Source organism: Pristiophorus japonicus, chromosome 14 (genome assembly GCF_044704955.1).
Source record: "Pristiophorus japonicus isolate sPriJap1 chromosome 14, sPriJap1.hap1, whole genome shotgun sequence".
In the NCBI taxonomy this organism is placed as follows: Eukaryota; Metazoa; Chordata; class Chondrichthyes; family Pristiophoridae; genus Pristiophorus; species Pristiophorus japonicus.
The window spans coordinates 55,800,231-55,816,921 of record NC_091990.1 but is presented as its reverse complement, the minus strand read 5'-3'; the positions used below and the strand labels follow the sequence as shown (position 1 = coordinate 55,816,921).

At 42.0% G+C, this 16,691-nt stretch overlaps 1 protein-coding gene across 1 annotated transcript in view; it reads left to right on the top strand.

Moving 5' to 3' along the window:
- Positions 1-16,691, top strand: part of mtf1 (metal-regulatory transcription factor 1) — a 96,418-nt gene that overhangs the window by 68,066 nt on the left and 11,661 nt on the right. The window contains exons 6-10 of the mRNA XM_070899222.1: positions 6,911-6,984; positions 8,630-8,763; positions 10,264-10,341; positions 12,184-12,286; positions 15,650-16,188. Of these exons, the coding sequence (XP_070755323.1) occupies positions 6,911-6,984; positions 8,630-8,763; positions 10,264-10,341; positions 12,184-12,286; positions 15,650-16,188 (928 nt within the window). The remainder of the gene's footprint in view (positions 1-6,910; positions 6,985-8,629; positions 8,764-10,263; positions 10,342-12,183; positions 12,287-15,649; positions 16,189-16,691) is intronic.

The window sequence follows — 16,691 nt, the reverse complement described above, 5'->3', positions numbered from 1 at the left end:
TCACACAGTCCGGACCGGGTAAGGATGGCAGATTTCCTTCCCTAAAGAACATTAATGAACCAGATGGGCTTTTACGACAATCTGGTAGTTTCATGATCAACATTACTGGTACTAGCTTCCAGATTTATTTAATTGAACTTAAATTCCTCAGCTGCTATGGTGGGATTTGAACTCGTGTCCCTGGATCATTAGTCCACTCCTCTGGATTGCTAGTCCGTAACACAACCACTACACTACCGTTTTTTTGAAAGGGTTTCACAGCTTGTGTAGAATCATAGAATGGTTACAGCACAGGACTTGCGTACAGGAGGAGGCCATTTGGACTCGCGTACAGGAGAAGGCCATTCAGTGCTAGTGCTCGTTCCTCAATTGAAGCTATTTACTCTCATCCCATTTCATTGTCGTCTCTTTCTATTATTTTCAAATACTTTTACAATTCCTATTTAAATGTTAGTCTCTACCGCAATAGCCACTTGTGTTGAAGTGTTTCAAGTTCTAATAATCCTTCATATGAAGGAGATTTTTCTGACCTCCCCCTTCTAGTGATGCTCATCCACAGTCTGATGATCCATGTAAACAATCTCTCACTATTCACCACCTCAACTTGGGAACAGTAGTAATCCATTCAGCCCATTTGAGATATTCGGTGAGATCTTGGCTGATCTGTATCCGAATTCCCTCCGTGCGCGTTGGCTCCATGTCCCTTAATACCCTCGGCTAGCGAAAACCTATTGATCTCAGATTTAAAATTATTAATTGAACGAGCAACTATTGCTTTTTGTGGGACAGAGTTCCACACTTCTACCAACCTTTTGTGAAGGAGTTTTCTGTAATTTGAAAACCTCTTGGGTTCCCACTTAATTTTTCCACTGGAATAGTAACGGTTATCACTTGTTTTAATCCTCTTTTCAACATTCTGAAAAGGGAGGGTGAACAGCCAGTTGTCGTGATGCATATAGGTACTAACGATATAGGTAAAATATGGGATGAGGTCTTACGAGACGAATTTAGGGAGCTAGGAGTTAAATTAAAAAGTAGGACCTCAAAAGAAGTAATCTCAGGATTGCTACCAGTGCCACGTACTAGTCAGAGTAGAATCGCAGGATAGCTCAGATGAATACATGGCTTGAGAAATGGTGCAGAAGGGAGGGATTCAAATTCCTGCAACATTGGAACCGGTTCTGGGGGAGGTGGGACCAGTACAAACCGGACGGTCTGCACCTGGGCAGGATCGGAACCAATGTCCTAGGGGGGAGTGTTTGCTAGTGCTGTTGGGGAGAAGTTAAACTAATATGGCAGGGGGATGGGAATCTATGCAGGGAAATAGAAGGGGAGCAGAAGCAAAAGATAGAAAGGAGAATAGTAAAAGTGGAGGGCAGAGAAACCCAAGGCCAAAAGCAAAAAGGGCCACATTGCAGCAAGATTCAAAAGGGGCAAAGTGTGTTAAAAAGACAAGCCTGAAAGCTCTGTGCCTCAATGCGAGGAGTATTCGGAATAAGGTGGATGAATTAACTGCGCAGATAGCAGTTAATGGATACGATGTGATTGGCATCACGGAGACATGGCTCCAGGGTGACCAAGACTGGGAACGCAACATCCAGGGGTATTCAGCATTTAGGAAGGACAGACAAAGGAAAAGGAGGCGGGGTGGCTTTGGTGGTTAAAGAGGAAATCAATGCAATTGTAAGGAAGGACATTAGCCTAGATGATGTGGAATCGGTATGGGTGGAGCTGCGGAATTCCAAAGGGCAGAAAACGCTAGTGGAAGACCACCAAATGTGTATAGACCACCAAATAGTAGTAGTGAGGTTGGGGACAGCATCAAACAAGAAATAAGGGATGTGTGCAATAAAAGTACAGCAGTTATCATGGACGACTTTAATCTACATATTGATTGGGCTAACCTAACTGGTAACAATGCGGTGGAGGAGGATTTCCTGGAGTGTATTAGGGATAGTTTTCCAGACCAATATGTCGAGGAACCAACCAGGGAGCTGGCCATCCTAGACTGGGTGATGTTTAATGAGAAGGGACTAATTAGCAATCTTGTTGTGCGAGGCCCTTTGGGGAAAAGTGACCATAATATGGTAGAATTCCTTATTAAGATGGAGAGTGACAGTTAATTTGGAAACTAGGGTCCTGAACTTAAGGAAAGGTAACTTCGACGGTATGAGGTGTGAATTGGCTAGAATAGACTGGCAGAGGATACTTAAAGGGTTGATGGTGGATAAGCAATGGCAAACATTTAAAGATCACATGGATGAACTTCAGCAATTGTACATTTCTGTCTGGAGTAAAAATAAAACTGGGAAGGTGGCTCAACCATGGCTAACGAGGGAAATTAAGGGTAGTGTTAAAACCAAGGAAGAGGCATATAAATTGGCTAGAAAAAGCAAGAAACCTGAGGACTGGGAGAAATTTAGAATTCAACAGAGGAGGACTAAGGGTTTAATTAAGAAGGGGAAAATAGTGTACGAGAGTAAGCTAGCATGGAATATAAAAGCTGACTACAAAAGCTTCTATAAATATGTGAAGAGAAAAAGATTAGTAAAGACAAACGTAGGTCCCTTGCAGTCGGATTCAGGTGAATTTATAAGGGGGAACAAAGAAATGGTAGACCAATTGAACCAATATTTTGGTTCTGTCTTCACAAAGGAAGATACAAATAACCATCCAAATGTACTAGGGGACAGTGGGTCTAGTGAGAATGAGGAACTGAAAGATATCCTTATTAGGTGGGAAATTGTGTTAGGGAAATTGATGGGATTAAAGGCTGATAAATCCCCGGGTCCTGATAGTCTGCATCCCAGAGTACTTAAGGAAGTGGTCCTAGAAATAGTGGATGCATTGGTGATCATTTTCCAACAATCTATTGACTCTGGATCAGTTTCTATGGACTGGAGGGTAGCTAATGTAATGCCACTTTTTTTAAAAAGGAGGGAGAGAGAAAGTGGGTAATTATAGACCGGTTAGCCTGATATCAGTAGTGGGGAAAATGTTGGAATCAATCATTAAGGATGAAATAGCAGCCCATTTGGAAAGCAGTGACAGGATCGGACCGAGTCAGCATGGATTTATGAAAGGGAAATCATGCTTGACGAATCTTCTGGAATTTTTTGAGGATGTAACTAGTAGAGTGGACAAGGGAGAACCAGTGAATGTGGTGTATTTGGACTTTCAAAAGGCTTTTGACAAGGTCCCGCAGAAGAGATTGGTGTACAGAATCAAAGCGCATGGTATTGGGGGTAATGTACTGACGTGGATAGAGAACTGGTTGGCAGACAGGAAGCAGAGAGTCTGGATAAACGGATCCTTTTCAGAATGGCAGTCAGTTACTAGTGGGGTGCCACAGGGCTCAGTGCTGGGACCCCAGCTCTTTACAATATACATTAATGATTTGGATAAAGGAAGAGAGTGTAATATCTCCAAGTTTGCGGATGACACTAAACTGGGTGGCGGTGAGCTGTGAGGAGGATGCTAAGAGGCTGCAGGGTGACTTGGACAGATTAGATGAGTGGGCAAATATATGGCAGATGCAGTATAATGTGGATAAATGTAAGGTTATCCATTTTGGAGGCAGAATATTATCTGAATGGCGGCAGACTAGAAAAAGGGGAGGTGCAACGAGACCTGGGTGTCATGGTTCATCAGTCACAAAGTGGGCACGCAGGTACAGCAGGTTGTAAAGAAGGCAAATGGCATGTTGGCCTTCATAGCTAGGGGATTTGAGTATAGGAGCAGGGAGGTCTTACTGCAGTTGTACAGGGCCTTGGTGAGGCCTCACCTGGAATATTGTGTTCAATTTTGGTCTCCTAATCTGAGGAAGGACGTTCTTGCTATTGAAGGAGTGCAGCGAAGGTTCACCAGACTGATTCCAGGGATGGCTGGGCTGTCATGAGGAGAGACTGGATTAACTGGGCCTTTATTCACTGGCGTTTAGAAGGATGAGGGAGGATCTCATAGAATCATATAAGATTCTGACGGGACTGGACAGGTTAGATGCGGGAAGAATGTTCCTGATGTTGGGGAAGTCCAGAACCAGGGGACATAGTCTTAGGATAAGGTGTAGGCCATTTAGGACTGAGATGAGGAGAAACTTCTTCACTGAGTTGTTGACCTGTGGAATTCCCTGCTGCAGAGAGCTGTTGATGCCAGTTCATTGGATATATTCAAGAGGGAGTTAGATGTGGCCCTTACGGTTAAGGGGATCAAGGGGTATGGAGAGAAAGCAGGAAAGGGGTACTGAAGGAATGATCAGCCATGATCTTGAATGGTGGTGCAGGCTCGAAGGGCCAAATGGCCTACTCCACCTATTTTCTATGTTTCTATCACTAATTTCTAATTCATCTAATTTTGGTGTTCCTCTCTATACCCTTGCCACGACACTAACGGGGTGTCCACACATGTAGCCCTACAGACTACATAATGCTTCAACTTGCTACATTACTTTTGTTTTATATTCAGTGATCCATGTATAAAACCTAGAATCCTATTTGCCTTTTTTGTGGCCTTTGCTACCTGTAGTAAGGGACATCACAGCTGAGTCTGGTTCTGTCATCACCAAATGTTCCCGGGCACTTCCAGGAGAGATTGTGACGTGGCATTTGGGACCACTGGGATGTGGGTAGGACCACAGGCTCGTGTTTGCCTTTCCTAATTTGTGACTCAGGTGGGTAGCACTCTCTCGTCTCACTCCGAAGGTTGTGGTTTCAAGTCCCACTCCAGTGACTGGAGCACAAAACCTAGGCTGACACTCGTGGCGTCCTTCAGATGAAATATTAAACTGAGTGTCTGCCCTCTCGGGTGGACTTACAAAATCTAATGTACTATTTTGAAGCAGAGCAGGGGCGTTCTCCCTGGTGTTGTGGCCAATATTTATCCCTCGCCGTTTTTCTCTCTTTCCCCTCATCCAGGGGCAGGGGAAATTCGCCTCTGATCAATTCATTTTACAAAATCCAGAGGGGATGGATAGTTAAGTTGCAACTAAATGAAATGCGTGTAGCCCATATTCCGGCTTTAATCTGTTGGCATTGAGTTTAAAAGCTATGTTGTAATTGGTACACAGTTGAGACTGTATTACATGTCCTGTTTCAATACTGAAAAATTTGTAATTTCATCATCGTTCAATTTTATATTTTTTTCTTTAAAGCCCTATGCTTAGTGTCGTACAGTTCTCCAGATTCCATGATTAAGCCAGCTGAACTGGACTTCTAATCGTTTTCATGATCAATTCACCATGACACGCAATAGATGCAGCACAGATAGGAGTCTCCGTTTTTGACATTTCAAGTTATTTAGTTTGGCACCGCTGCTATTTTATTTGTCTCCATATCTGGGAGCATGTTATGTAATCGTGTCTTTCTATACAGGTGATCAACCGGATGCGCAGATTTCTGTGTTTCAAAAAAAAATGTGTGGTTTATTTAGTAAATCTGTAGATGCTGTTAAAGAAAGACTTGCATTTATGTAGCGCCTTTCACAACTTTTGGACGTCCCAAATCGCGCTACAGCCAATGTAGTGCTTTTTAAAACAAAATGTATTTACTGTTGTAATGTGGCAACCAATTTTCACACAGCAAGAATCTACACTCAGCAGTTAAATAAATGAGCAGATCATCTGTTTTAAGTTGTTGATTGAAGGATAAATGTTGGGCAAAACACTAGGGAGAACTCTCCTGTGAATATAGTGACTTGGGACCTTTTACATCCACCTGAGAGGGCAGCCCAGGCCTCGATTTAACATCTCATGCTAGAGATTAATAACAGTATGGGGAAAAAACCACCAGCTAACTATCAAAAGCTACTTTTGTCTTGATTTAAAGTTGCCAAATCCCGGTGTGCGAGGTCAACGAAACAGGTGTCCTCAATCCTCTAAACCTGCCTGCCTTTCCAAAATAAAAATGGATTTCCTGCTGCCGGTCTTAACGAAGCTGGCTATAGAACGAAGCAAATGTAACAGCAGCTAAGGATGCACAGTGTAGGCATCAAGTAAGAATTTCAACATAAGCCAGTTAGCAAGGTTACTGGAGGAGGGAAGGGTAAAAACCTTTGTGTGCTTAGGCAGGGGAGATTTATTTTCAAAAAATAAATTCAATTAGAGTTGCCATTCTGAATGGCTATCGAGTGAGTTATCTGGATGTGTGCGTCTGTGTGAACAGTCAGTTGACACCTTGTGGGCTTTCACACTAGAAAGCTGCCGCCATCAGTAAAAATGACCACAGCATAAGCTGCTGCCTTCAGGAGAGGAAAGGCAAGTGTTTTTTAAACAGATATCTATGTTGCAACACTGAGCTTTTTAAGAGTACTGTTTCTCAGCTGCCAGCAAAAAACAGCAGTTCATGGTGAGATACTGCGGAGTGTCAAACAGGCGCCATTGATTCCAGCATGACGTGAGTTGATCGAGGCCAATAGAGAGCATTGTTTTTTTTGTAAAAGCCACCCCTGCCATGTTTTGTGATGCTCAAAGCTGCCCCCCAATGGCAAACTCATTAATGATTTAATCAGAAGCATTTTTTTTCAAAACATTATTTACTGGAATGGTGGCTGCTTAATGGGCGCACTCCATTACTGTCTGTCTTGGTTGCTTCAGAGAAAAGACTCCCATCATACGAGATGTTCTTCAGCCAGCTACAGGAGAGTCTTTCAAAAAAAATATTAACAACTATTTGGATACTTTTTTAAATCCTGACTGAGACTTCACATTCTTTCTCTACCCCCATAACATCTTTTTAAAAATGTAGAATTATACACCATGTCATTGACATATTCAAAACTGCAGTACTTTTAAATCTTGAGACAGGAAATATGAACTGCCGTTTCCAAATTTAAACACGACAGCTATTTTCATAGTGGGCTGTGTGTGGTACAGGAGTGATCAGGGATTCTATGGTTCTTTGTGTTGCATTTGTAGGTGTGATCATGACGGCTGTGGGAAGGCCTTTGCTGCCAGTCACCATCTCAGAACACACGTCAGAACGCACACAGGTAATCAATCCAGTGTTTATTTTATCCCCCCTTTCTCCCCGTTTGGGACAGAGCAGAGCTTTAGTGAGGTATGCACAGCCTATTCTCTATCAACAGAAATTCTTCTGCATAACAGCTGATAATCTCATGTTAGAAAACTCTTCACTCAACCCATCCCACAGATGCATGTGTGTTTTTCTGCTAAATTAAGAGTTTACATGGGTTCACTTGTACGGTATTTTTTTGATGGGAGTGTTTTCTTTTGTAACAAAATACTAAAGACACTACTAAAGTTCTCCTATCCACTGACTTTTTAAGTGTTTTCTGCTTAAACTTTTTAGAGGGAGGGGACAGAAGGGGCTGCAGTGTTTGTTTCTGAGCAATTGTTAGCAATAAAACCAGAACACACATTTGTGAATTGCTAACTTATGGCACCTTCAGGTGTGGAACTATAGCTTCTGCACATTGCAGGAAATTATTATGTTTTGTTTGGTCAATGACAAAGTATGCAAGACGTAGCAAAGTAAATGAACTTTCAAAAACATCACTTTATATTTAGAGGTGTGCCCCTCTAAAGTTAAACTATTCTGAAACCTACCTGTGTTTTCATTGATGTGAAATTGAATTGCCTCCTGAAATGTTCCTGTAGCATTGGTCTTGACACCATATAGTCCCTGTAACATTACACAGCCGTATTTCATGCAACACAGGAAAATCGGGTATTGGTTTAACATACAGCTGTGTTAAAATGTAATGCAATATATTTTAAATGTTCCTGATATTTTTTGGAGCATTTATAAATCTTTCAAAATTAGTACTCAATGTTGGGAAGATTGCTTCAAAGATTTAGCAGCTTTTATGGTATTTTCCATATTCAAAAAAGACTTCAGAAAACAAGGAGGATTACTTTAACGATTAGACCCATTCTAAACCACGGTTAGCAAAATATGCTGCCATTTTTTTCTATTTTATGTATAGATCAATTGCCCCAGAAGGGCCACTCCACTCCTCAGTGCATGCCCAATAATAGATCATCTTGCTGTAAACTGTTCATTTGGAAGCATCTGTGTATTGCAAGAATGTACTATTTTCAAATATGTTTGAAGAGTTTAAACAGTGTTGTCTTGTCGATGACTTCACCATTTAAAAACTTCATACATGGCGCTCTTACAAAAAGACATTGGCAGTACCCCACCATTTTGGATCGTTGAATGGCTATTGGTAACCATTCAGACTATTCAAAGTTATTTAATAAGATAGATCCTCACAGAATGTGAGCAAACCCCAGCAAGATGGTGCCTGCAGTTTTCCACACCAGTATTCTCTGCCTTGGGGAATCACCAAGTAGTTTCCCATTGAGGAAAGCAGGAACGTGAAAGGAAGAATTATTCAGGGCTGCAGATTGATAGAATTCAGCTGGATATGGTGAATGCTACAGGAAGGGCAGAAGGAGCTGGAATATGATGATTCCCACATATCTCTTACTTAAAATACCAAGTAAAACTGCCTTGTGTCCAAATGTAATGTACCCGTTTGTGCAAATACCATTGCAAATGTTTTAGTACAACAAACTATATTTTTTGGTCTCTTGAGATGGAATCTGATGTGTGAATTTCCAAAAGTGACTGGAATTTGAAACCGAATTGCTTGTTGTGTTGTGTTACAGGTGAGCGACCCTTCTTCTGCCCTAGCGATGGCTGTGAGAAGTCTTTCAGCACACAGTATAGTCTCAAGAGTCACATGAAAGCCCATGACAAAGAGAACCCATTTATTGTGTCGAACCAGAATTCCGTGAATGAGGTTAGTAGCTGCAGACTTGTGTTCCTCGGGATCTCTCTCGGTGCCAACAGTTGGAGCGTGCTCTCAGCTGCTTGACCAGTCTTTCACCTTTCACATGGAAATCATGTAAAATACAATAGAAGGTTCACGTTTGACCCACTTGCTTGTGGAGGAGGTTGAGTCGGTGAGGTATTGGAAAAACATTGTTTTTTGAAATTAAAAGCAGAAAATGTTGGAAATGCACAAGCTGGTCTGCCAGAAAGGAAAAGTGATGGATTAATGTGTTTGGTGAAGCGTCGCCTTTAGAACTGTGCTTAGAAATAAAAATGGTAGTATTTAGCTTTTTAAAAATTTGCTTCTTCAAAATTGAATTACATATAGAGTATTGATGAAGAATGCCATATGCATTAAACTTGTACTAAAGATCATTGTGGAGATGGGTTGAAATCAGTCTGTTAATCTTGATAAAGGATTTAATCACCATAGGGTGTGTGGATCAAGGAGTGACGTATATTTCTCTCATTTTGGTTTATTAATGAGATGTGCCAAGTTATTGGGACTGAAATTCCGGCTTACTTTGGACGAAAGCCTCCGACCCGAAAATGTTTTTGCGAAAATACCTGATGGTCCCGGAGGCACCTTCGATTGCGGTCGGAGGCCTTCATTCGATGCGTAGCGTACGGGGACAGGACTTCCCCATACGCATGAAAGTACTGGAGTCATGTGGGCCTGGACCACCAATCACGCTGCAGTATTCTCATTGATAATAATGGGAGCTCTATTTTTGAGTTCCCATTATTATCAATGTGAATAAACGCTTAAAACAAGAAACACACATTATAAATAAACAAATTGAAATTAAAGTTAATTTGTTTTAAAGTTAAAATGTTTTAGAAAAAATCTCTTGAATTTTTTTGTGTTTTAATATGGTTTGAAATAAACATACCTTAATGAACAGGATTTTTAACAGTGTTTTTAAATTTAATTTTTGTTTTAAAACTCTTTCGCTGGTAAAAGTAGGCTATGCGCCTGCTATTACCAAGCGTAAGAGTTTGAAGGACATTCGCTGAGCATGAATTGGGCAACTAGCCCAGTCTCGCCCGCACGAATGTCCTTCTCTCGGGGATACAGAGGATCTGTCAATTGGAAAAGCTCCAAAAACTGCTTTTGCGAGGCCTCGCCGGGTCTGTCCGCACATTGTACGGACCTGGCAAGGCTGGGATTTTAGCCCCATTAAGTCTATTCAGATCAATGCAGTGTACAATGCTTTCTATTGGACCAGTGGAAGGGATCTGGGTTTCATGTGCTTTTGGACTCTTCTGGGTCACTTTGTCAAGTCTGCAGATTGTTGTAATCGAACATTTGCATCTGTTGAAAGCAGCATGGGACACTAAATACTGGCTTTGTGTTAATTACAGGATACCATCCATTCTATTAAAGAGGATAGGTTTGGGTTATAATTTGGGTAATTTATGATGGATTTACAAATTAATGGTGTAAAATTTTCCACTCTGTCAACAGGAGACAAACCAGTCACTTTGTTTAAGTGATCTGAGCTTGATATCGACAGATTCAGAACTCAGAGAAAATTCACAGTCGGTAAGCCATGGCTTGTTTTTGGTAATGACACTAATATGCTCATACTTTAAAGGCAATTATCTCTGGTATTAAGGTTTTTCAAAAAGCTATTTTTTGAAGATCTGTGGGACATCATTTATCCAAACGATGCTTTTCCAAATTGACCAGATAATGCAACTGGCTGAATCTCACAGCATGTCTAATGAATTCATCTCAATGTGGATCTGTTTGCTGATTTGAATAGAATTTAATGCAGTCACGATCAGTCATCCAATTTACTGACATACTTGAATCGTTCACTTACCCAAATAGATTATGTTTTCCAAACTAATCATGCTGTATTTAGGTGTGGCCTTGGCTCAGCGGTAGTACTGTCACTTCCTGAAAAGGAGCTTGAATCCACAACCTTTTGATTCAGAGACTTGAGCACATCTCTTCGGTGCAAAAGTTGAACTGTCGCAAATCTTCTTTCAGATAAAACATTAAACCGAGGGCCTTATTTGCACCTTGGATGATTGTAAAAGATCCTATGGCACAATTTGAAGAAAAGCAGGGGAGTTCTCCCAATGTTTATATCTCATCAAAGGCAGTTCCTCGAAATCGAGGAAGACTTGCCTCAACTCTAAAAATGAGTTCTTGGGTGACTGAACAGTCCAATACGAGAACCAATCTCTGTCACAGGTGGGACAGACAGTCGTTGAAGGAAAGTGTGGATGGGACTGGTTTGCCGCACGCTCCTTCCGCTGCCTGCGCTTGGTCTCTGCATGCTCTAGGCGATGAGACTGGAGGTGCTCAATGCCCTCCCGGATGCACTTCCTCCACTTAGGGCAGTCTTTGGCCAAGGACTCCCAGGTGTGTGTCAATTAATCACTAAAGCAGATTATCTGGTCACTTGTCTCATTTGCTGTATGTGGGATCTTGCTGTGCACAATTTATACACCGACATTTCAACAGTCATTCCACTTCCACAGTACTTCATTGGCTGTAATGTGCTTTGGACATCCTGAGGACATGAAAGATGCTAAATAAATCCAAGTTCTTGCCTTTTACTTTTTGCATTCTTTCCACAAGGTGATCTGTATCACTGGGATAACTATAATAATTCTGATGTAAGCAAATTCTTTGCTATCTACCAATTTATACACAAGTGTCCCAGAATTGTTCCATCCCCAATTGGTATCCGACCTATTCTACTGACTTTTAGGCCCATTGGCCTATTGCCTACGAACAGAATGACATGGTGCTTTAATCATTAAGGTGAAAAAATAATCTGTCCACAGTTTATAGCAAAATTATAAAGGGCACATTTACAATTTTACTGCAAATAATAATCAGATAAATCCTTGCCCTAGATTGGCCTGTTTTGTTTGTCCAGTTCTCCCACCCCCCCACCCTGCTCTTAACTGGGACAGTAATTAAGGTGTTTCTGAGCCAAACTGGGGAAATGTATGCAAAGTTTCCTGCTCCCGATTTGTTATTTTGTGACCCTTCCTGAAAAATGAATATGACCCTGACTCGTGCTCCCGGGAACCCTGAATTTACCCTGGAGTGGGAACATGGTGAGGCGTGGCTGAAGTGACTCCACTGTCATGAGCCCATTGCACCTGAATCCAGCTGGAGCTGGTGGCTTTGGGAGAGATGGGGAGAAAACTTGGAAAGGGAGAAATTGTAATTCCTAATTGAGCAGACAGTTGGAATGTAAAGTTGTGATGTTAGGAAATGATAGTTAATATTGGGTTATGATGGACTGGCTGAGTGCCACGTAATGTATTAATCAGAAGCCAGAAATATTAAGCCACTTTAGTACATCTCTCCCCTGCACCAATCCTCACCTGTTAATTCCTGTTTTGTTTCCTTTGTTAGACCCAAGGACGGGACCTGAGCACTATTTCAGCAGAAAGTATCTTTGAATCCATGTTTCACAATACTGATAGCTGCACCAACCACGATGGCTCTCAGCAGACAGGTATGCACACCTGAGTGAATCTCTCTTGTCTGCCATATTGCAATTTATTTCCAGTTTATTAACACTGCGGGCCGACTCTCTTCAGCCAAAAGTAAATGTAAATTTCCAGTAACTCCTGTGATTGATTATGGTTTCGCTTTCTTCTAATAATCATTTGTTTTTCAGCCAAATAATGACAAAATAAGGTAGTGTTTGAAGAACCCATTGTAGCAATTTGAAACTTGTTGATTACACGGGTGATTTGGAAGGAGTTGTAATATGTTTAGAAAAATATGAAGAATTTTTATAGTTTTTGATGATGGGTAGGTTTCCATAAAATTATATATTAAAATGGAGATATATACGAAATAGGCTTAATCGACTTGCGTTTGAAACAACACTACAAATACCTTTTGTTAATGTGGCCACACTTTGAGTCAGGAGAGGATAAGATGCCTCAAGGTGCATTCTTCTTGAAGTCTTCCATAAATAGCCATCTACTGTGCCTTGAGATTGCCTTTCATTCAACCACAGCATACAACAGTTGAAAGCCAGATGCTCTTCAGTGAGGTTGGGAATGTATAAGGGATAGTCACCTTCCGGGGATGCTCGTGTATGCTTCCAAACAAGCTAAAGATCAATATTGACACAAGACTGTTAAATGAAGTTAGATGAGGTCCTTACTACTAGGGGGATCAAGGGGTATGGCGAGAAAGCAGGAATGGGGTACTGAAGTTGCATGTTCAGCCATGAACTCATTGAATGGCGGTGCAGGCTAGAAGGGCCGAATGGCCTACTCCACCTATTTTCTATGTTTCTAAATAGCTTTAGCACCCTGCAGGGTGTGTATGGAAGCTGGGGTGGCAAAAGGACCCAATTATTGGCCATACAGGGCTACAAAAGCAAAAACCCAAGTGGATTTTTAGGTTTGATCTTTATCTATACCAAGTTGGCTAGTCTCAGCCAAGGCTTTTGCATTCCTGGACTAGATGGGGGTGGGTGGGGGGAAATCTGTCAGACTTCCTATTCATCAGTGCTCCATGACCTTTGCTGGAAAACAAGCACATGTGGAGGCTGACTGTGGACAGGATTGGGCTTGGCTGTGTTGATCTCCAAGGTTGGAATAACTCACTAATACTCACTATATACAAGCAGTTGGTTGAGACACTGAAGGGCTGCCCTTGTCTAAGTGCACGGTTGCATAAGCTGGTGCCTACGTGGGGGAAGAGAGAGAACCTGAAAAATGATGAGGGGGGAGGAAACGTTGGCAGTGCCATGTAATCCAGGTTCTTTATTGAGTACGTGAAGAACAAGATGCTATATATTAGTCGAAAGCATAATGGATTTCTCAATTTGTTAGTTATTTCAGAATGATTTGTATTTTCTGCTCCATCTTGACCAGGACAATAAAGGGTGAGGAAGACGAGTATTTTTCTGTCCATGGAGAGAAAGAGTGTTGAAGTGGTACATGAATGCCACCACATTGTCTATCCTCTTGAAGATAATCCTTAATCTTTGGTTTCCCATTGGAGCGTATATGTATATATATACATATATATTTTTTTTTTTTAAAGATGCATGGAGGGATGGATTGCAGGATTTGAAACAAGAACAGTGTAGTTGATGTAATTACCATTTCAGTTAAATCTCTCCCTTCCACCCCCCGCACCCACCCAATCTCCCACGCAATCTGGCACAGAGTAGGAGGCAAAAGTAAGTGAGACCCCAAATTCTTCCTCAGCTGATTTGTCAACAGCGAAAGGAAAGGCAAATTGAAGTTTTCACATGGAAAAGTTGCTTCAGAAAGTTACCACCTTAGACTTGACCCAGTTCCCCTTGTAACTGTACAGTTTGCTGCAATCTTCAGAATACTTTTCCGAGGTATTGAAATGTTAATATTGTTTTTCAGACTTGGTGCCACACCATACTCCGCCATTATCATGACATCAAAAAAAATCGATTAAAAACAAATCCCTCTAAGGATATGTTTTCCCTGCCAGTAAATTAGAATTGATAAGAAATATGCACTGCACAGGCAACAAAATTTTAGGCATTGCTCAAACCTTTCATTCAATTTACTTGGGAAATGGTTTGTTCGGGCCCAAGTTTCCACATGATTTGCGCCTGATTTTTCGGAGCAACTGGTGGAGAACGGACTATCTTAGAAATCGGAATTCTCCACATTTAAGTTTTCTGCAGTTCTAGTCAGGTAGAACAGTTCTACTTTGGAACAGAATTTTTTCTTCAAAAGGGGGCGTGTCCGGCCACTGACGCCTGATTTCAAAGTTTCCACAGTGAAAACGTACTCCAAACTAAGTTAGAATGGAGCAAGTGAAGATTTTTGTAGAACTGAAAAAACCTGTTCTACACATTAAAAAAATCAGGCACAGGTTACAAATTAGGTGTCCAGAACGAGGTGGGTGGGGGGGGTGGGGAGGGAAGTCATTAAATTCTACAATAAATCCTTATTTATACTTCTACAAATATTATACAAATAAATCCAACCTAAATAAACATTTATAAGCAAAGAAAAGATTAAATAAACCATCTTCCTACCTGTGTGAAAGTGCTTCAGGCACGGAGAATGCTGCAGTTAGCCTGAGGCGCCCGTTCTTCCCGCGAGGAGGAGGAGGAGGCGCCCGTTCTTCCCGCGGTCGGGGGGGAGGAGGAGGAGGCGCCCGTTCTTCCCGTGTGGGGGGGGGGGGGGGAGGAGGCGCCCGTTCTTTCCCGCGGTGGGGGGGGGAGGGAGGTGCCCGTTCTTCCCGCGGGGGGGGGGGGAGGAGACAGTGAGAAGGCTGCAAGTGCTGATGGCAATGTGCTTTTATTAAAAAAAATTTCAAAAATTAAACAGCTACAAAGAACTACAAAAATGGCCGAGTGCCAATGTTTTTTTCACACTGCGCGAACGCTCCAACACGCACGCGCAGCGTTGCCGGCAGGAAAAAAAACTAATTTAAATAGTACCCGCCCCCTCCCACTTACAAAATCGGCGCGAGTGTAGGCTCCGCCCCCCTGGGCGCCGCGCCAGGCAGACAAGGAGCTGCAGAACGCTCTAGAATCGCGATTTTTTTTTTAGGCGCGAAAAACGGGCGCCCAGCTCGGAGGGGCGCCTGTTTTTTATCGTGTGGAAACTTGGGCCCTTCGTTCCTGTATTAAGTCCAAGTTTGCTATTTCTGGCTGGTCAGTGAATATAGTGCATCAGAGCTTTCATGTGTTTACAGCTGTGTTTCCTACTGCTTGGCTAATAGGAAATTTATGATTTAAGGGAATAAAACCACAGTTGAAAAATTGGTCTGAAAGTTGCCAATAAATTGCTAAACTGTAGTTGTGATTTTGTTGAAAATTTTTGAGAAAAAATTGTTCTTTTCTCTCCTAAAATCAAAGATGGGATGATTGGAATACCTGGAACATATGGCAGTGATGCTCAGCCTGCGCCCAATGTTAATACTGCTCTAGGAGATTCTGGATCGCTGTTGTCGTTTCCTATCTCACTTCAAACCATGATAAAGTTTGAGAAACATTCCCAGAAAGCAACATGCCCTGTCTCCACATCGTTAGATGCTTTGACTACCAACACACACCAAACAACATTCGGAAATCCCACCAGCATTTTACAGACGACTCAATTGCCTGTGCCACCTATCGCGCAATTCTCGACCAGTACGCAAGAATTCATTCAACCTCCCCCAACACCACAGCCACCAACACAAGCCATGTCCAATAATGGCCTTCCATCATCTGGTAACACAGAGTCAATGCCAGCCATGGTACAGACTGTGCCTTTAGGTACAAACACTTCTGCTATAACAATTACTCCATCACCAAGCACTACTATTCTACAGCCCAGCATTGTAATGGCAGACCAGAATCTACAATGGATCATTAATGGAGCCAGCACTGTTCAGCAAAACTCTGAGAAAATGGTGAGTGTGTATTGTTTAACCAAAACTTTTGCATTGAGATGTGGGGACAACTCAAAAGTATTGTTGTAATCTACTCTGTCAGCTTGGCTGAATTGGTAAAATTCTTGTCTTGGTTTAGAAGTTGGTACAGTAGCTTTAAATCCCATACCTAGGTTTGACCTTGTAATCTAAGCTGATACTCCAGCTAATGAGTCCTGCACTGTTGAAGGTGTCATCCGTTGGATGAGCTGTTGGAACAAGGTTGTGCCTGATTGTTCTGATGGTTTCGGTGGATATTGAGGATCCCCGAACACTTGTCATAGATGAGCAGGGACTTCTCCCGGCATCCTGGCTGACTTTTATCCCTCAACCAGAACCACAGAAGTACAGGTTAGCTAGATAATTCATCTTTTTGCTCTCTGTGGAATGTTGCTGGGGGCAATGGATGACAAATTTTCCTGGAAAACAACAGTTACTGACTTCAGTAGTAATTCATTGTATGCTTTGGCATGTTTTCATGGGAC